At 44.2% G+C, this 21,410-nt stretch overlaps 1 protein-coding gene across 1 annotated transcript in view; it reads left to right on the top strand.

Annotated features, from left to right (window-relative positions):
* Positions 1–417: 417 nt before the first annotated feature.
* IFI30 (IFI30 lysosomal thiol reductase) overlaps positions 418–21,410 on the top strand; it is a 32,877-nt gene continuing 11,884 nt past the window's right edge. The window contains exons 1-3 of the mRNA XM_072113922.1: positions 418–595; positions 4,300–4,494; positions 11,204–11,278. Of these exons, the coding sequence (XP_071970023.1) occupies positions 479–595; positions 4,300–4,494; positions 11,204–11,278 (387 nt within the window). The 5' untranslated portion in view covers positions 418–478. The remainder of the gene's footprint in view (positions 596–4,299; positions 4,495–11,203; positions 11,279–21,410) is intronic.

Here is a 21,410-nt window from a genome sequence, read left to right as displayed (position 1 = left end):
AGATGCAAAGTTTTATATATTAATTACAAAAAAACATGAAATCAGCAAAGATATTTTGCTATTTTAAGTAGCCTGCTTGTCACTTTCTACATTAAACAACTATGATGAAATAACAAATATGTGTTGCAAATATGTAGCACTCATTCACAGACATAATGTTAATACAAACTAATGGAAACTAAATGTAATAAGCCATTTAACTTCTACTTGTGCAGTATTTCAAGTAGTACATTGTAACATGTGCTTTGGATCGGTGACTAATTTTATGGTGAAATATCAAGGAAGTGGAACAGAAACCCTTATTTCATTTTAATAATGAAGCTGTTCTTCTTTTATCTGGGATACAGACTGCCTTCCTGTGAAATGTACTGCAGGAGGATCAGGAAGCAGCTGAGATTGCAGGGGGTGGGAGTGGCTTTATACATATAAGTTGGTTACTTCCAGTTCCTTAACCAGACATTGCTCTGTACAGTTCGCAATGAATTCTGCTGCACTTCTCCTAAGTTTGTGCTTTGTAGGTTCTTACTCTCAGCAACTGTGTGACCACCCTCCAAGTGACTGGTGCAGCACTTGGGAGATTGCTAAAGCTTGTAAGGTAAGACACATATCTTACTTTGGACACTTTCCAGGATTTAGCAAGATCCTTGTTAATATTGTAGACACCTCATAGATATCTCTTTACATACATGCTACTCAGGTGTGTTCAGGTGTTTTCTTAACCTCGGAATTCTATCTTGTGTTGGTTTTTGTTGTTTCACCTACAAAGTGACAAATACCTTGGCAACTTATTGTTGACATGATTGGAAAATGTTACACTATGTAGAGACACACTCCTTTGACAAAGGAGGATGGTAACACCTATGGTAGTTGGCATTGTATGTATACATTTCTAGAAATCACAATGTAAAGTTCTATGAAATGGGCATTATAATAATAATAATTCTTTATATAGCGCACACAGATTACACAGCATTGCACAAAGCATGTCAAATTATTCCCTGTACCCATGGGGCTCACAATCTAAACAACCTAACAGTATGTTTTGGAGTGTGGGAGGAAACCAGGAGTACCCGGAGGAAAAATATGCAAACACAGAGAGAACTCTTTGCAGATGTTGACCTGGGTGGGATTCGAACCCAGGACCCCAGCACTACAAGGCAGAGGTGCTACTCACTCAGCCACCATGCCGCCCTATTTAAAAACAATTTACTAAAACAGGCATGTGAGGAGAATTAGTGTGGGGATCAATACTTTGCAGAAAGAGTTAAAGGGGTTGGCCACTTTAAATAACATTTGGTGATTGGCTTAGGCGCAGGCTGATATACATTTGTCCCACTTACCTTCATTAAAAATCCTCCCTCGTTGTCCTGATCCTCCTGGTCTGCCTCCTTTTTCTATGTCCTTCTGGCCATCTGCGCATGTTGTTCTACTGCCGGTGAGCTTAAAGGGTTTGTACCTACACACAAAGTAGAAGGCGCCTAGTCAGGGATGCTGTTGCATCAATGGACCGGGTGAGTATTACCTACATCTGAGACATAGGAGGACATTTTTACTTAAATAAAATTCAGTCAAAAATGTATAGGCATCTGCAATTGATCCCATCAAAAGGTACACCTTATCCACCATAAAACAAGTTCTCAACAAAGTATATTTACTGAGTAAAGTTATTTTTTATTAACAGTAAAAATGGCTAAAGTCTAAAACTTGCTGCATCAGGTAGAGATAATTGGTCTCCTTATGAAAATGTGTTCCATCTTCCTTATGAGATTGCCATTTCTGGGGAAGATTGAAGTGGTGTGTTATATATCTTGCAATCTAAGTGCCTAGGAGTCTAAGCTGTTTAAAAGTCTTTACTAAGGTAAAGTGATACAAGTGGTATGTCCTAATCATCTGCCTGTCATTGTAACACAGACTATAATGCTTTAATATACTTTAAAACAGAATAGTATTTTACTCAAACACAAAAAAAGTTATAGATGTAGAAACAATATCCTGCTTCTCGAAAAACAAGCCCACATACAGCTTGGATGTACTACTGTTTTTTCCCAAGAACAGAGTTGAACGGTCTAGAACTCACCAGTAAATTATTCAACCACTTTACAGCTATATGAACTATTACCTTATTCTGGTTGCAAAGTCCTGAAACGGGGATAACAAAATTAATAATAATAATAATAATAATAAATGTTATTATTATAAACCACAATTATATACAAAAGATATATTGCCCCCATAATAAATTGAGAATACACACATAAAGAATTTTAACATACATATTTCCCCCCTATAAATTGCAATGAAAAACAGAACATTACAGAAAATCCTGAATAATTGTGGCCCGAGAGAAATTACTTTTCTCCTGGCGCTCCAGTGTCCTCCACCTTGCACTATTCAGGTTTAGTCATGTAATGTTGTAATGGCACAGTCCACATAATAGCAGTTCATTTCAGTGCTTACAGGCATACAAAACCTTACTGTGTTACTATTAGAATTAATTGTACTGTTGACTCCCTCTTTGGGACTTTTACCAGCCTTTCTGTGGCTCAGATCAATTCTATTAAACAAATAGTCGTGCTTGTATACAATGACTGTATGTCACCCAAATATCACAGTCCCAGTGGATCGTCAGGGATGGGACCCATAAGGATCTGGAATACCCATAAATTAGGTACACTACTGTAAATTCTGTGATGTGGCAAGGAGAAGATAAGGTAAAATACATCTTTTGTAATTTAGTTGAATTGGGGAAGTGGTAAAGAAGCAAGTAAAGATAAGTTATTTTTATCTTGTTTTAAAATCCACAGCTGATCGCAGTTTCTCTGTGGAAATATTTTACAAATTATACTTTTAAAGGACATCTACCATCAGTTTACTAACAGTAGATGTGTCCTAATAAGAGCAATGTACTTCAGGACTTCTTTTATTATAACCCTATATGGAAATGACCCTGGGGCGCTCAGGATATGTCACCCAAGGTCCTCAGGGAGCTTCCTATTTTAATTTATGCACACCCCCCATCACTCTTGCAGTCCAGGAGTGCTTAAATTAAATTTTGATACTTCCTAAGGCGCTTGGGGACGAAGCCTGAGCACCCCAGGGTAATTTGCATAACTTTTATAATCGGGGATCGGGGCTATGAGTAGCCCCGATCCCCTGATGACGCTGGTGCTCCGGCTGGTACTCCGGCGAAACATCCCCAGGGGCTCGTGTTTGATTTTTAAGTGTCACGTTTGAGGCTGTTTAGTAGTAGGGTCACTGCAGACACCCACTATTGAGGTTACATGGATAAGTAGATATTTACCTTTAGACATCCATATAGGAATGATAATAGCCTCTGTACGTGCAAGTTTTAAGACAGTAGAGTGTAATAGATAAGAGATGATACTGGATTTAATTATTAGAATAAAAGTAAAGCTTTAGGCCTGACCAATAATGAATGCTCTTTTCTGGCTTAGGACAGTTTGTGTAAATACACTGACTGAGTTATGTAACACACTGAACATGCTGTGCATACCCGGCTCATGGAAGTCCTAACGCAGCCAGTGGGCACTGGCAAACCCTTTGGGGGTGCCATCCGAACAGCGGACTCCTCCGGTATGCACCGCAGGGGGTCCATATAACTTGAGATGCCCCTTGCTCGCCACGGTCATTTGTGACCGAAGTGTTTAAGGGTTAACAACTGCGATCCGAGGAATCTTGCGGGTGTTAGATGCAGCTGCGTCAAAAACACAATCACAAGGACAGATACCTGTCAAAGCTGCGCAAATCCAGAAAATGGTGCAAAGGCAGACGGAAGTGCGATCCACTATCCTTAGTAAGCCCCATAAACTTATTGGGACATTCAGTCCCAATGTGCGCTTCCATCACTGCTTTAGTATAGGGTGCAGGTCCCAACTGTCAGCAACACAGGCTGCATGTTGTGCAAGTTTTGTGTCGATTGTCCCAGAATGATACCAGTCCCCACACCAGCAATAACTCTACTAAACCTGTGGTCAAATACTTTAACCAGCACTTTATAATCCAGGTTAATGAGAGAGACCCGGCAGTATGACCTGCACTTACCTGGGCATCCCTGTCTAAGAAGAAGCATCATAGAAGGAAGGGAAGCTTGTTCAAGTCAAAAGTAGCCCTTAATGCTTTCAAGCAACTGTGGATCTAAGAAAGAGATGAGAAAATTTGTTTATAAGTTTGTTTGAAAATTGTGTATAACAAAGTATAAGGTCATTAAACATTAAGGTGAGAAACCCTTTCCTGACAATTTACTTACAACCTAAAACATGTGTATGGTTTCATTTTCAGGTAGAACAACAGTGCATAGAATATTTATCTCACAAGGACCTTCAAAAGAGGGATGAATCTCCTGTAAAAGTTGAACTGTACTATGAGAGCCTTTGTGGAGGTTGTCGCAAATTTGTAGTTCTTCAACTTTTCCCAACCTGGTTAATGTTAAATGAGATCATGGAAATTACACTGGTGCCTTATGGGAATGCACAGGTAAGAATCAATTACAAGTTTTCAGTTTGTGTTCTTATTAGATCTAAACCAAAGCAGTGACTCCAAACTAGCAACTAACAACCAGTGGTGGAGATTGATCACAACAGTTTACAAAATGAAAGCTGAGCTCTGAGTTGCCATGAGCAACTCGAACAGTTTTGCTCGCAGTTATGATAAATGTACCCCAATAATGTTCCACTGTGTCTTGAGAAGTATGTTAGCTGATGTAAAAACAAACTGAAACTGAAAGGCGCAGAGAAGGTAAAGGGAAACATAAGAGAGACAGACAGTTAAGAAGGTTCTGGAAAGAGAGAGGTTTGGTTTAGGAAGGGAAGTTAAATGCTTATCCCCTATGCTCCCCGCTGCCAGGCAATCAGACATAAGCTCTGAAGACCCAAAGGCAATACAACTCCTTCACCAGTGGGTGAATGCGTCTAGGTAGACCATATTGATTGCCGTCAGTTTTTCCTTCCAGATTATGTTATTCAGGCATTTTATCAAGTCAGATCCAAGAAAAAGTGGTGTTAGCCAGGGGCGTTGCTAGGGTGGAAAAACATCTGGGGCACGGGCCCCAATGCATGTGTTTCGTTCTTTAAGTAATGCCCACTCCTGTACATAACCCCTCACATTTGGTAGTTCCAATAACAACTTTACTGAGAGTCTATACAGCTACAGAAAACACTGGAGAAATCCCTACTTGTTACTTCCAGTAACTGCAGGTGACGCATCCTCTTCTCCATTAGGTATCACCATGTCTTATGTTCCGCGTTGTCCCTACATCTTGGTTCCCTGAAAGTGTTATCCTGCTTCTGCCCCTAACAATATCCCCTAAATACTGTAAGGCTGCGTTCACTGGAAAACATGTGAGACCAAACCAAGGCCTGTCCTAGTGTCATGTGTGAACGTTCCCCAGGAAATGTTCCCCACACAATTAGCCCCAGTAATGTGCCCTAAACAGCCCCCAGTAATTTCCCCCAAACAGCAACCCCCAGTGAAGTACCCCACACTGCCCCCAGTAATGTCCACCACACTGCCCCCAGTAATGTCCACCACACTGCCCCCAGTAATGTCCACCACAGTCACCCAGTAATGACCCCCATACAGCCCCTCAGTAAGTAATGTGTCCACACAGTCCCCAAGTAAGTAATTTCCTCAAAACAGCTACCCAGAAAGTAATGTGCCCACACAGCCCCCCAGTAAGTAATGTCCCCAAAACAGCCCCCCAGTAAGTAATGTCCCCAAAACAGCCCCCAGTAAGTAATGTGCCCACACAGACCCCCAGTAAGTAATGTGCCCACACAGAGTTATCCCCGTGTTCTACCCCTTCCCTTAGCAGCTATTATGTTTTCTCCTCACCTCACTTCTGTGCATCTCTGTGCATTACTTTCCCCTGCCGGTCATGTGATCATGACATCATCACAGGTCCTTCAGCCTCTGTGAGTCTTATTCTCCCGGAGGCTAGGACCTGCAGGGGAAAGTAATTTACTCGTTGTCATCAAGATCTGTGTACTGAGGACAAGGATCGTGATGAGAGAGGGGAGGATATTTTTGACCTAGCAATGCCCCTGGTGTCAGCACAAAAACACACATTGGGGTTTATTTACTAAGGGTCTTGCAGCCGCATTTTTGCCGGGTTTCCCAACTGCCTTTTTGCCTATGTATTGGCAGGGGTGTTGCACTATATACCATGCAAACGGAAGAAACAATCACATGATCAGAATAGAGAATCATACAACCATAAATAAAGGGCCGGCACAGCAATACAAAACTGGTCATTAAAGCCAAAGATGCATCCAGTAACAGCCAATATATAACAAGAAAAAGCGATGCAAAAAATGTACTTTATTAAGTCAAATACAATAAGTAACAAACTAAGAAATACAAAAGGTCTAAAATCACTTAAAAAGTGCTACCATGAGCGCAACTGTCCCCAAAAGGGTCAGGGAACAAAGTCCCAGACCCTGGGGTAAGCCACAGGCAGATAAACACCCTCCCTAAGTAAGTCCCCAGTTCTGCATGAATACGGTGTATTCACTTGCGCATGCGCTTTAATGTTATTCGCCGCCGCCGCATAATAGGACTTCCGGTTCTCCGGTCCAACAGACATACAGCGTCTCTGTACGGCCGCCACCACTCCACTTGTTTCTAAGGTAATTTTTGATTTCTTGGGCATATAAGCGGGACAGAACACTACAGCGCCATCACCCCTGAGGAAGTCACGAGGACATGGCGTAACGTGTGGGGTTCCTTTCCCACAGCCGAGGTAACACCACTTCAATATTAGTATTGGTTTTAAGATATGGTTGCCGTATTTCATGCAGAACTGGGGGCTTACTTACGGAGGGTGTTTGTCTGCCTGTGGCTTACCCCCGGGTCTGGGACTTTGTTCCCTGACCCTTTTGGGGACAGTTGTGCTCATGGTAGCACTTTTTAAGTGATTTTAGACCTTTTGTATTTCCTAGTGTTTGTTACTAGGAGCAGTATTCTAAGTAATGTAGAAGTAAACAAAGTGTTTACATCTGTTGTAGCATAGTGCACATTTAATCCCTTCAGGGCTTTAAGACCAAGTCCGATTTTTTAACTCTCATTTTAAGAGGCTATAACTTTGTAATGCTTTACCATATCCAGGGAATTTGGCTATTTGAATTTGACCCCAGACTTGACCTCTGACCTTGCATCTCTGCCGCCTGTCCTGACTGCCTGCCTGTGCCTGACTCTGAGATTATGATAGTATGCTGTTCAATTCCATAACCTGGCATCGGAACTCTCCTGGTACTTTCTCCGCAAGTAAATTACGCATTGGCCGCTCGTGACCTGCCCTCTACCCTGGGTGGTTTCATCACCTTAGCTACTCGGATTGATGTGCGGTTTATGCAGCGTGCCAAGTTACGTCAAGAGCATCCCCGAGTCCGTCCTCAACGTTTGCCTCGTCTGGCTCCTGGCTCTGTAGAGGAGCCTGTGCAGGTGAACAGAGACAGACTCTCCTCCCAGGAATGCTCCATACGATGTCAGGAGAATCTATGCCTACACTGTGCCAGTCCTAAGCACTTCATTGGGGCTTGTCCAGTTCGTCCCCAGCGTCCGTGAAATGCCAGAACCTAGGGTTCTTGGAAGAAGCGTCCCTAGGTGTGAACCAAGCTTCTCCATGCTTGATTATTCCTGTGTTCCTCCGATCCAGCTCCCGACCTCCGGGTTCATGTTTCTGCTTTCTTGGACTCTTGGTTCTGTGGGGAACTTTGTGGATGCCGCCCTTAACTCCCGGCATCACATACCGATTGCAGGCTTAACTAAGTCACTGTTAAGAACCGCTACCCCCTGCCGCTGATTACAGTGCTCTTTGACCATCTGCATGGTTCCAAGGTGTTCTCCAAGTTGGATCTTCATGGGGCCTACAATCACATCTGAATCCGCAAGGGTGATGAATGGAAGACAGCGTTTAACACCCAAGATGGACATTTTGAGTACCTAGTGATGCCATTTGGACTCTGTAATGCTCCAGCTGTCTTCCAGGAGTTCGTTAATGACATTTTCAGGGATCTCCTGAATATGTGTGTTGTGGTCTACCTAGATGACATCTTGGTGTATTCTCCAGACCTCAAGACCCTCCAGTCCCATGTACGTGAAGTTCTTGGCCGGCTACGGGCAAATCATCTCTACGCCAAGCTTGAAAAATGAAAAAGTTTCACCAACGGAGCCTTCCTTCTATTTCCGATAAGGGTCTCCAGATGGACCCTGCTAAACTGTCTGCAGTTCTACAGTGGCCACACCCAGAAGGGCTACGAGCTATACAGAGGTTCCTGGGTTTTGGTAATTATTACTGGCAGTTTATCACGCATTTCTCCACTCTGGTGTCTCCCATTGTGGCGCTCACCAAGAAGGGCGCCAATCCCCGCCTTTGACCATCGGCGGCTGAAGAGGCCTTCTCAAAGTTGAAGTCCAACTTTGCCTCGGCTTCTGTTAGGCCTGACACAGAGAAACCCTTTCATCTTGAGGTAGATGCCTCCTCCGTAGGAGCTGGAGCAGTGTTCACCCAGAAAGGGCCTAAGGGCCGAGCTCTCACGTGCGGTTTCTTTTCTGGGATTTTTTTCTCCTGCAGAGAGAAATTGGTCTATTGGGAACTGTTGGCCATCAAACTCGCTCTGGAGGAGTGGCGGTATCTACTGGAGGGAGCTCTCCATCCGGTTTGTGTGTATACAGACCACAAGAATCTCCTGTATCTCCAGACAGCCCAGCGCCTAAATCCCAGGCTGTTGTTCTTCTTCTCTTGTTTCAACCTACTGATCGATTTCCGTCCTGCGGAAAGGAATGTCAAGGCTGATGCTCTTTCTACTTTTGACGTCATCGGAGAGGAACCAGTCCCTCGGCATATCATCTCTCCTGAATAACTTGTTGTTGCAGCTCCGATGGATTTTCGGCAGCTACCCCCCAGTAAGACGTATGTTTAACCTGCACTCCAGGAGAGGATTCTGTCTTGGGGACATTCTTTGCGATTGGCTGGGTACCCTGGGGTGCAAAGTGGGCCCTCATCTCCTGTTACTACTGGTGGCTAGACCTGGTCAAAGATGTTTGGGATTTCTAGGGATCCTGCTCCTCCTGTGCGCGTAACAAAGCCTCTTTTCTCAAACCGGCTGGACTGTTACTTCTGTTGCCGATACCAAGCCTCCCGTGGCCATGCACTTTTTTTACTGATCTTCCTTTCTCCTCTGGCACTACCGTTATCTGGGTGGTGACAAAACAGTCTTCCAAGATGTCCCATTTTGTTCCCCTTCCAGGTATTCCGTCTACTCCACGTCTTGCCATTCTGTTTTTTTCAGCACATATTCCGGGTCATGGACTTCCACAACACATCGGGGCTTATTTACTAAGGGTCCTGCGGACGCGTTTTCGTCGGGTTTTCCGACTTTTTGGGGATTGCGCTGGAGATTGTGTCGCACGCAATCGGATTTTGGAGCATTGGCGTCGGCTATCATGGGACAGAAATCAGGGGGTGGGCCATCGGACGATCCGACGGATTAGGACAAACCTGGGGATTTAACTTTGAATGTGTGTCGCAAGATCAAGCACTTACATGCACCTGGAAGAAGAAGGTGAACTCCGGCGGACCAGATCGGGTAAGCAACAGATGCAGGATATCGAGGGGCACAATCTTAGTGAATCGCGGCAGCTGTGCATTGGAGTCGGGGAACGCACCTCGGGGATCGCGCAGGGAGGGGTAAGTAAATCTGCCCCATCGTGTCCAACCGAGGGGTCCAGTTTGTGTCCAAGTTCTGGCACTCTTTGTGGACCCAGCTCCAAGTAAATCTGGATTTTTCTTCCGCTTACCACCCACAGTCGAATGGTCAAGTAGAAAGGGTGAATCATACTTTGGGCTGTTACCTCTGTCACTTCGTCTCAGCCCGTCAAGATAACTGGACTGATCTACTACCATGGGCTGAGTTCTCCTATAACTCCCTGGACTCTAGGTCTGCAGGGGCAGCTTTCTTTACTGTCTATGGACAAATCCCTTGTCCTTCTCTTTCGCTGTCCACTCCCTCCAATGTCCCTGCTTTAGAGGAACTGGTGCCGAACCGCAAATCAAAACAAGACCCAGGCTGATAAGAAGCATAGGACCTCTCCTGTCTTCTCTCCAGGCAACAAGGTGTGGTTATCCTCCAGATATGTCCGGCTGAAGATACCTAGCTACAAGCTTGGTCCCCGCTTCCTTGGTCCTTTTGAGGTAATCAAGTGTATTAATCCAGTGGCCTACAAACTCCACCTCCCTCCATCTATGCGCATCCCGAACTCCTTCCATGTCTCCTGAAGCCTGTCATATTGAACTGCTTCTCTCAGCAATCTTCTCCTCCTGCTCCTGAGGCTGACTCTACTGATGTCTACGAGGTTAAGGAGGTGTTGGACATGAAGACTGTGAGAGGTAAGTGGTTCTTCCATGTTGACTGGAAGTGGTTTGGACCTGAGGAGAGATTCTGGGAGCCTGAAGAGAATATCCTGGACCGAAGTTTCCTCCAAAGATTTCTTCAGACCAAAAAGAGGGGGAGACTGAAGGGGGGTACTGTCATGGGTGTCCCTACAATCCATGTCTCGGATTGCAGGCACATCCATGCCCCGTGGTGCTGCCCGTCCCGGCCCTCACTTACCTCTCCATGTTTCTGCTCCCTTCCCGGGTAGGCCGCGCGTGTGTCCCCGCTCCCTAGGGCTCGCATGCGCCAGCACTCGCAGATTTAAAGGGGCAGCGCACTGTGTGGCGAGAGGCAGTAGAAAAAGCAGCAAGTATTGCTGAGGAGCCTTTTCTACTGCCTCTCGCCGCACAGCGGCTCATCATCATCCTCTTCCACACCTTGCAATCTGTGTCTGAAGAAGGTCTATAGTAAAGACTGAAACGTTACAGGAATTTGGATTGTCATACTTTGTACACCCGTAAAATTTTGTGTTTTTGCATCATCAAATGGAGTGGTATCCTACTTGAGGAACCTCTTGCACACCCAGTGGAGTGACGTGCAGTCCTTTACTACAAAATCTGGCAAGGAACCTACAGGGAAAATGTATTATGGAAAGTACCTATGCCACACTTTATACCCACTCCTGGTTTTGACTAGCAAATACTGATATAAAATACTACTTATGAAAGTAGCCTCATAATCACTATACTACAAATACTACAGCATTTATCTTTTCTGTCTATACTTAATAACTTTAATTGTTTATTTTGTAGGAGAAAAACATCTCTGGAAAATGGGAATTTACATGTCAGCATGGACCAGATGAATGCTATGTAAACACAATAGAGGTTTGTAGATCAGTGCAAGGTTTTCACATAAAACACCTGACGCCATTACTACAAAGCTGTAAGCTGTAATTTAGGTCAACGTCTCATAGGTGATTAACAGAAATAGTTCAGAGAATAGTTACTGAATTAGAGAATAGAAAAGTAGTTATTTTCCTTGCCTGGTGTACAATTTCAAAATAAAGTCTCTATTTTTGTCTTTCAATTGTACAACGATAAAAATAGGATAACAGCACACTTTGTTCCAATAAAATTATATGCTATAACTTTAGACCGCATCAGATTTTGTCATGTACTGTATGTTGCATTCAATGTTTACCCTTTTAATAGTTAAAGAAGTTGTCCACTTTAGCTCATGTTTTTTGTAATGCGTGGAAGTGTGGGGGGATATTAGGTAATTTACCAATATTCATCTATTAAAAGTTCTGCACTGATGAAAAGTGAAGCATCATGTCTTTATCCTCCATCAGACAGACATTATTGTCCATTAAACAGCCGCTGATGGAAGGTCACGTGATCTCTAACTGTCCATAACCAGTTAGAGATCACATGACCCTCCATCTGCGGCCATTTTATGGACAGGAATGTTTGGCTGTTAAGGTAAAAGACAGTTGTAGTATACTGGGGAGGATAGTATAGACCTCCTACCCCCTTCACCAATCTTGTTAAAACTAGTAAGTACACGGAGGGTGAGAAAACTATATTTAAAACTTAGCTTTTAATATAGTCCAAAATCATAAAAGATGAACAAACGGTAAAAATATTAAACAATGGGATAGCAGCCCTCACGGGGCTATGCCAGTCAGCATAGTACACTTTGAAGTATTTGTATACTAGAAAAAAATGTCCAGATGGTTCTCAAAACCTGAGTCGTGTTGTTGTATACCAAAAACAGCTGCTGGGAAGGTATTGGATGTTTCAGATTCTCCGAGTTGAATCTTGATGATGAAGGAGAACCGAAGTGCCAACAATAGAAGTAGAGAGGGAGACACCAACGGACGGTGAGAGGTAAGTGTAAAAGGAGAAGAAAAAGGTTTTCAGACATGCAGAGGCGGAGAGAGGGGGGGGGGACTTGAGATGATCTAAAAAAAAACCCTATAGTCCTAAATGTCCCTAATGGGGAGACGATGAAAGGAACTATATACACCCTGCAGCCTCAACACGGGATCGCAGCCCTATAAAGCTACGACCCCATCTGGAACCTCACCCTGTGCTCGGCCGTCTAGCCCTGCACTGGAGGGGGAGGAGCAGTAGACAAATGCAAGATATATCATTAACTCAAGTGTGAGTATACACGTGAGAGATACCAACACCGTAGTTGGAAAGATATATGGTAGGTTTGGCTTTTTTATGTGGTCAGGACCCTACATGCCATGTTTCGCCTGTCTATTATAGGCTCATCAGGGGTACAAGAGACCTAAACAACAAGAAAAACCACAAATATAAGGATATATAGTGATAAATAGGTGCTAGAGAGTAAGTATGCTATAGTCTATGTGTTATTCCAAAACAAGAGCTTACCGCCAGAGAAATGATAAGAAGGTATCAAATGTTATATGATAGTCACGGTATCCTCTGTAGTACATGTATGGGATACCCAGCAGCGTGGTGGCTCTGTTAACTGCATGAAGGAAAAAACTAGTGTCAGTCATCTGGATATGTCTAGGTGCCAATAGAGAAATGTCCCATGTTAAATGGTTGTTACCGCTAGAGCACGTGATCGTGGTGAGAGATAGTTGATCTGAGGTGCCTGGAAGGTGATGTGACCGTGGTAAATTCGGGACACACCCGAGGATAGATGGCACCATATAATGTGCTGTTGCAAAGAACAATGACATTAGATGACAGACAATGTATTGTTTGCAATGTGATCTATAATTGATCGGTATCAATTATACCGATATTCGGTTAAGTAGCAGTGGCGATAACCAAAAAATGATGAAGTCCCTTGGAGGAAATATGGGTGGGGACCAGGCGCCTATACGTACATGTGCCAAGGTAGGAACATCCTACAACAGTGTGGATACACTGAAGGGTGTGATAACCTGCTGGGTTCTGGCAATGCGCCTGTATTTAAAGCGCGTACCCTGAGTGTGGCCACACCCACCGGAACAAAGGCAAGCCAATGAGCAGTGGGGACCACAATCACATAAAGACCTGATCTGTCCATAGAGCGAGCGTGCCGGAGGAACGGGCTTCGGCAAGATGACGCTCGGACTGGGCATGCGCAGAAGCAGGCCGGCACCGTCCCGTAACCGATCTGCCGCCGACGCGCCAGAGTGAGGCGCATCAGAAGAAGTCCGGCCACAGGGCATGCGCCGAAGCCCTGCGTGGCCCCTGAGGTGGGGGGAGCATTTTGTAGTGCCACACAAGGGAGAGAAATTGAAGAATCAAAATAATAATAAGGAAATGCCGGGAATAATAGCCCGATAGTCCTCAGTGGGGCTTTGAAGGAGTTTAAGGCAGGAAAAGGCTAAGGTGGTGATTGTGGACACAATAATGAATGTATGATTTAAACATATGGGAAGATGTCCGCCCTTGGCCTGCTGGGAGGGAAAAGTAGAGGTACCCTAATTTCCCTGATTCAGTGGCTAGATGGGGGTACCCATGATGGAAGAATGAAGGCTCCCAACATAAAGGGTGCCCTATGCAGTAAGAAAAATGTAATAAAGTCTAGTATGAAGGGGACAGATGGATTCCTGGGTATGCCTATATGCTGTTAGGGTTACATGAAACACGCAAAGTTTAGTTGTTCATTAAGGCTCAAAGGGGTCACGGTTTTAAGGCGATGAATCCATTGCGCCTCCTTTTGTAGTAAAATGCAATCCCAGGTCCATGTTTGTCATGTGTCGTGATAGAGGTTTGTCTCGTCTGTTCCGTATGTCACCTAGGTGATCCCCAATAGGGCATCTAAATTCCCTGAAGGATTTGCCAACCAGATCGGTCGCGGGGCGGTGCCGGCCTGCTTCTGCGCATGCCCAGTCCGAGCGCCATCTTGCCGAAGCCAGTTCCTCCTGCGCGCTCGCTCTATGGACAGATCGGGTCTCCATGTGATTGTGGTCCCCACTGCTCATTGGCTTGCCCTTCTTCCGGTGGGTGTGGCCACACTCAGGGCTTTAAATACAGGTGCGCTGCCAGAACCCAGCAGGTTCTCACACCCTTCAGTGTATCCACACTGTCTCCAGGTAGGATGTTCCTACCTTGGCACATGTACGTATAGGCGCCTGGTCCCCACCCATATTTCCTCCAAGGGACTTCATCATTTTTTGGTTATCGCCACTGCTACTTAACCGAATATCGAGGTAAGCTTGCATACCGATCAATTATAGATCACATTGCAAACAATACATTGTCTGTCATCTAATGTCATTGTTCTTCGCAACAGAACATTATATGGCGCCATCTATCCTCGGGTGTGTCCCGAATTTACCACGGTCACATCACCTTCCAGGCACCTCAGATCAACTGTCTCTCACCACGATCACGTGCTCTAGCGGTAACAACCATTTAACATGGGACATTTCTCTATTGACACCTAGACATATCCAGATAACCAGACACTAGTTTTTTCCTTCATGCAGTTAACAGAGCCACCACGCTGCTGGGTATCCCATACATGTACTACAGAGGATACCGTGACTATCATATAACATTTGATACCTTCTTATCATTTCTCTGGCGGTAAGCTCTTGTTTTGGAATAACACATAGACTATAGCATACTTACTCTCTAGCACCTATTTATCACTATGTATCCTTATATTTGTGGTTTTTCTTGTTGTTTAGGTCTCTTGTACCCCTGATGAGCCTATAATAGACAGGCGAAACATGGCATGTAGGGTCCTGACCACATAAAAGAGCCAAACCTACCATATATCTTTCCAACTACGGTGTTGGTATCTCTCACGTGTATACTCACACTTGAGTTAAATATATACCTTGCATTTGTCTACTGCTCCTCCCCCTCCAGTGCAGGGCTAGACGGCCGAGCACAGGGTGAGGTTCCAGACGGGGTCGTAGCTTTATAGGGCTGCGATCCCGTGTTGAGGCTGCAGGGTGTATATAGTTCCTTTCATCGTCTCCCCATTAGGGACATTTAGGACTATAGGGGTTTTTTTGAGATCATCTCAAGTTTTTCTCTCCCCCCCCCCCCTCTCTCTCTCCGCCTCTGCATGTCTGAAAACCTTTTTCTTCTCCTTTTACACTTACCTCTCACCGTCCGTTGGTGTCTCCCTCTCTACTTCTATTGTTGGCACTTCGGTTCTCCTTCATCATCAAGATTCAACTCGGAGAATCTGAAACATCCAATACCTTCCCAGCAGCTGTTTTTGGTATACAGCAACACGACGGTTTTGAGAACCATCTGGACATTTTTTTCTAGTATACAAATACTTCAAAGTGTACTATGCTGACTGGCATAGCCCCGTGAGGGCTGCTATCCCATTGTTTAATATTATTACCGTTTGTTCATCTTTTATGATTTTGGACTATATTAAAAGCTAAGTTTTAAATATTGTTTTCTCACCCTCCGTGTACTTACTAAGGTAAAAGACAGGAAGCTTCACTTTACATATCAAGAAAGCAGAGCAGAACTTTTACTAGATGTATATTTGTAAATTACCTAATATCCTGCCTCCACCTCCACACACACATTACATATAACATGAGGTAAAGTGGGAAACCCCTTTAGTCACTCCCATTATGTTTCAGAATGTAGCTAACAATTCAGTTTGTCGGAGGTTTTGATTTTACCTATGAAATGCACATAATATGGTCAGTGGCATAACAGGACCCAATGGGTCCTAATGCAAACATAGAATCGGCCTCACATATACCGAGAACCCTCAGTGCTGCCCTCATCTCACGCTTTATTGTTCAGAATACACATATACCATGTATATACTCCAAGACATATGCACACAACACTATATATGCATAACACACATATAGAGCCTTAACATTTTTCACTCTAAGAAGAGGGTGACTTCCATAATCCTTAAAGGAAATCTACCACCAAGATGAAGGATTGTAAACCAAGCATACTGACATACTGGGGTGTGCTCCCTCTGACAGAAGCTGCTCTTCTTGTAGCTTTCTTTGCCTTTGTTTTAAAAGAAAAAGAGGTTTTAATAATTATGCAGATGAGCCTTCGGGGCTCCAAGCTCCATTGACATCTTTAGAGTCTGGAGCCCCTAAGATTCATTTGTATAATTTGCTAAACCTTTTTATTGTAAAAACAGGGCCCTAAGAAGCTAAAAGAAGAGCAGAACCTGCCAGACGGGGCACTCGCCAGTATGTCAGTGTGCTGGGTGTACAATCCTTCATCCTGGTGGTAGATTTCCTTCAAATTGAAGAAGTTTGCGACGACCACAACTCTTCTGTGTCGGGGCCATCTAGCCAAACTAGAAGAGCCTTGGTGAGAGAGGTAAAAAAGAACGTCAAGATCACTGTGGCTGACCCCCAGAGATGATGTAGGAAGATGGGAGAAAGTTCCTCAAAGTCAACTGTAGCACTGCACCAGTCAGGATTTATGGCAGACTATGCAATGATTATGAGATGAAGATCAAACTAAACTGGTAAATATCCAATATACTCTTGTTGAGTTTTCTCAAATTCTACTCTGTGAGAGGGGTCCTCTGACCTCATATACTCCATTTCTTTTTTCTTCACTATAAATTTTAGCTTAAGTTGCTTTTCTTGGAACCTCTTTTGGGCGGTAATAATTTCCTTTGAGTGTCCCAAATTATAAGAGGGTTTGAAAACATAACATTCCTATTAACATATTACTTAAGTTCACAAATAATTTTATCTTCTTTACCAATGTGCCCAAGCCAATGTGGGTTAATATTCCAAACCAGACTAGAATTCTTGATAAAAGGGTAACTCAAAAGTCTATTACCATTGGAGAATGGTCAGAAATTGATCTATTATCATACCGCTCCGTGATTCAGACGTATGTGCAGGTATAGTGGTTTAACCCCTTAAGGACGCAGGGTTTTTCCGCTCATTTCTCGCTCTTCAACTTCAAAAATCCATAACTTTTTCATTTTTACGTGTACAGACCTGTGTGAGGGCTTATTTTGTGCCTAACAAATTTTACTTTCCCATAATGTTATTTATTTTAACATGCCGTGTACTGCGAAGCTGAAAAAAAATTCCAAATGTGGAAAAAAAAATTTAAAAAACGCACGTGCGTCATGTTCTTGTGGGCTTAGTTTTTTCGACTTTGACTGTGCACTCAAAATAACACGTCAGCTTTATTCTTTGGTTCGGTGCGATCGCGGGGATACCAAATTTATATAGGTTTTATTGTGTTTTAATACATTTTCAAAAATTAAACGAATGTGTACAAAAAAGAAAAAAAAAATTTTGCCATCTTCTGACGCTAATAACTTTTTCATACTTTGGCACACGGAGCTGTGTGAGGTGTCAATTTTTGCAAAATGAGCCGTTTTCATTGCTACTCTTCTGAGGTCTGTGCGACATTTTGATCATCTTTTATTTCATTTTTTATGTGATGTAAAAAGGTGTAAAAGTCGCATTTCAGACATTTGTGCGCCATTTCCCGTCTCGGAGGTCACCGCCGGCCGTAACCGTTTTTATATTTTGATAGATCGGGCATTTTGGGACGTGGCGATACCTAATGTGTCTGTGATTTTTACTGTTTATTATGTTTTATATCAGTTCTAGGGAAAGGGGGGTGATTTTAATTTTTAATATTTTATAAATTTTTTTTATTTTTTAAACTTTTTTTTTCTTTTTTTCTACTATTTCTTAGACCATCTAGGGTACATTAACCCTAGATGGTCAGATCGCTCCTACCATATACTGCAATACTTCTGTATTGCAATATATGGCATTTTTGCAGCACATTCCTTACAATGGCTCATTGTAACGAATCTCCAGAAGCCATGTAGCCTCGTGTCAAACGAAGACCCAAGGCTACCATGGCAACCGATCGCCTCCCCCCGATGACGTTCGGCGGAGCGGCGATCGTAATAAAGATGGCGGCGCCCGCGCGGTGCCGTCTTTAAAACGCTGCCGGCAACTTTGTCGGCGTCAATGAAAAGGTTCATAGCCACGATCGGTGCAAGCACCGACCGCGGTTATTAGCAGTGGCAGTTTTCTGCAATATGCAAAAACCCCTACCCTTGTATGAAGAGGACTCGGCCCGTGAGCCCTCTTCATACACTCCTTATACCTCTGCGCCGTAGAGCTACAGCGCAGAGCGTTAAGGGGTTAACCATAGATCTGGAGTGCTGGGTTGCAGGGTAAATGTGCTGTCCCTGCGGTCTCCAATATACACTCACCGGCCACTTTATTAGGTACACCATGCTAGTAACGGGTTGGACCCCCTTTTGCGTTTAGAACTGCCTCAATTCTTCGTGGCATAGATTCAACAAGGTGCTGGAAGCATTCCTCAGAGATTGACATGATGGCATCACACAGTTGCCGCAGATTTGTCGGCTGCACATCCATGTTGCGAATCTCCCGTTCCACCACATCCCAAAGATGCTCCATTGGATTTAGATCTGGTGACTGTGGAGGCCATTTGAGTACAGTGAACTCATTGTCATGTTCAAGAAACCAGTCTGAGATGATTCCAGCTTTATGACATGGCGCATTATCCTGCTGAAAGTAGCCATCAGATGTTGGGTACAGGTGTGGTCATAAAGGTATAGACATGGTCAGCAACAATACTCAGGTAGACTGTGGCGTTGCAACGATGCTCAATTGGTACCAAGGGGCCCAAAGAGTGCCAAGAAAATATTCCCCACACCATGACACCAGCACCACCAGCCTGAATCATTCATACAAGGCAGGATGGATCCATGCTTTCATGTTGTTGACGCCAAATTCTGACCCTACCATCCGAATGTCGCAGCAGAAATCGAGACTCATCAGACCAGGTAACGTTTTTCCAATCTTCTACTGTCCAATTTCGATGAGCTTGTGCAAATTGTAGCCTCAGTTTCCTGTTCTTAGCTGAAAGGAGTGGTACCCGGTGTGGTCTTCTGCTGCTGTAGCCCATCTGCCTCAAAGTTCGACGTACTGTGCGTTCAGAGATGCTCTTCTGCCTACCTTGGTTGTAACGGGTGTCGATTTGAGTTACTGTTGCCTTTCTATCAGCTCGAACCAGTCTGCCCATTCTCCTCTGACCTCTGGCATCAACAAGGCATTTCCGCCCACAGAACTGCCGCTCACTGGATGTTTTTTCTTTTTCTGACCATTTTCTGTAAACCCTAGAGATGGTTGTGCGTGAAAATCCCAGTAGATCAGCAGTTTCTGAAATACTCAGACCAGCCCTTCTGGCACCAACAACCATGCCACGTTCAAAGGCACTCAAATCACCTTTCTTCCCCATACTGATGCTCGGTTTGAACTGCAAGAGATTGTCTTGACCATGTCTTCATGCCTAAATGCACTGAGTTGCCGCCATGTGATTGGCTGATTAGAAATTAAGTGTTAACGAGCAGTTGGACAGGTGTACCTAATAAAGTTGCCGGTGAGTGTAGCTTCTGCCCTTACAAGGTCAGTCCCTGTCAAAGACTGTCCCTGACAAAAAAAGTGATACCCCGCATATCCTTCCCTGATGCATTTCTCCTTTCATGTGGTTCTTCAGAGGGTCTCATAAAGCGGTGATTTGTTAGTGTGTCTGCCTCACTGTGGAGTTACTGTGGAATCGCTCTATCCATTACTGTGATGGGCAGTTTTTTTTTTTGTAGGGAACTGAGCATACATCCAGCCTCTCATTCCCATTCTAATTTATGACTCGCTACTCTTTCTTTCTTTTAACACATTTTCACTTTGACCCTCTGAAGAACAACATGAAAGGAAAAAAGCGTCAGGGAAGGATATGCGGGGTATCACTTTTTGTCAGGGACAGTCATGCCTTTGTAAAGGCAGGAGCTATATTGGGGACTGCAGGGACAGCACATTTACCCCGGAAACCGGCATTCCAGGCCTAGTGTTAAACCACTATACCTGCACATATGTCTGAATTACAGTAAGAGGTTCCATCTACTCAGAAACTCTCTGGTGTTAGCAGGTGTAGTTGCTGACAAGAAATAAGATATTGGGGCAGATTTACTTACCCGGTCCATTCGCGATCCAGTGGCACGTTCTCTGCGCTGGATTCGGGTCCGGCCGGGATTCATTAAGGCAGTTCCTCCGCCGTCCACCAGGTGGCGCTGCTGCGCTGAAAAGCATCGGAACACACTGGAGTTCACCGAGCCGGGCTGAGTGAAGGTAAGTGCAAGCTCCGAGACAGATTTTTTGTTTTAAATGCGGCGGTTTTTCAGAATCCGTCGGGTTTTTGTTCGGCCCCGCCGATTTCTGTTGCGTGCATACCAGCGCTGATGCACCAAAATCCGATCGCGTGCGCCAAAATCCCGGGGCAATTCAGGGAAAATCGCCGCAAATCGGAAATATTCAGGTATCACGTCGGGAAAACGCGAATCGGGTCCTTAGTAAATGACCCCCATTGTGTTTGTTTTAACTCCTTCACGCTCTGCATCTTATATGTACGACGCAGAGTTACAAAGGGTGTATGAAGAGCGCATACAGAGGTGGGGTTTGCTGCATATTGGATTTGCTGCATATTGCAACAAACAGCCACCACTATTACTCACTGATTGTGGGTATTAACCCTTTGATTGCCACCCGCACCGGTGTGGGTGGTGTGGCCCGTCACTTTTACACCATTTTACATCACATGAAAAAATGTAATAAAAAGAGATCAAAAGGTTGCACAGTCCTCTAATTGGTAGAAATGAAAATGCCAGCTTATCTCGCAAAAAATGACACCACTTTCAACACAGTGTCATCACAGTGTTGTCCCTGAGAGGCAGAAGTAATCAATCGCTGCACCATCCCCCAGCTTCTGTGCATGAGTGATCCAGCTCAGGTTAATTAGTCCTGTCTGGACAGTGCAGACATCTCTGTGTAATCTGTTTGTGAACTGCAAGCAGCATGCAATCCAGCTTTTCCCAGAGTCCTGAATTTTATAATTTATTTTTCAGCAAAACCACTCAACTCAGGGATTAAACAAGATATACTTCTGCATCAGTGTAGCTACAGCATTTTCAAGATATGTTTGGTTCATAATGCATGAAATCAAATGGTGGATTTCCTTT

Source organism: Engystomops pustulosus, chromosome 1, assembly GCF_040894005.1.
Source record: "Engystomops pustulosus chromosome 1, aEngPut4.maternal, whole genome shotgun sequence".
In the NCBI taxonomy this organism is placed as follows: domain Eukaryota; kingdom Metazoa; phylum Chordata; class Amphibia; order Anura; family Leptodactylidae; genus Engystomops; species Engystomops pustulosus.
The sequence above is the reverse complement of the archived record's forward strand: the minus strand, read 5'-3'. Positions and strand labels throughout refer to the sequence as shown.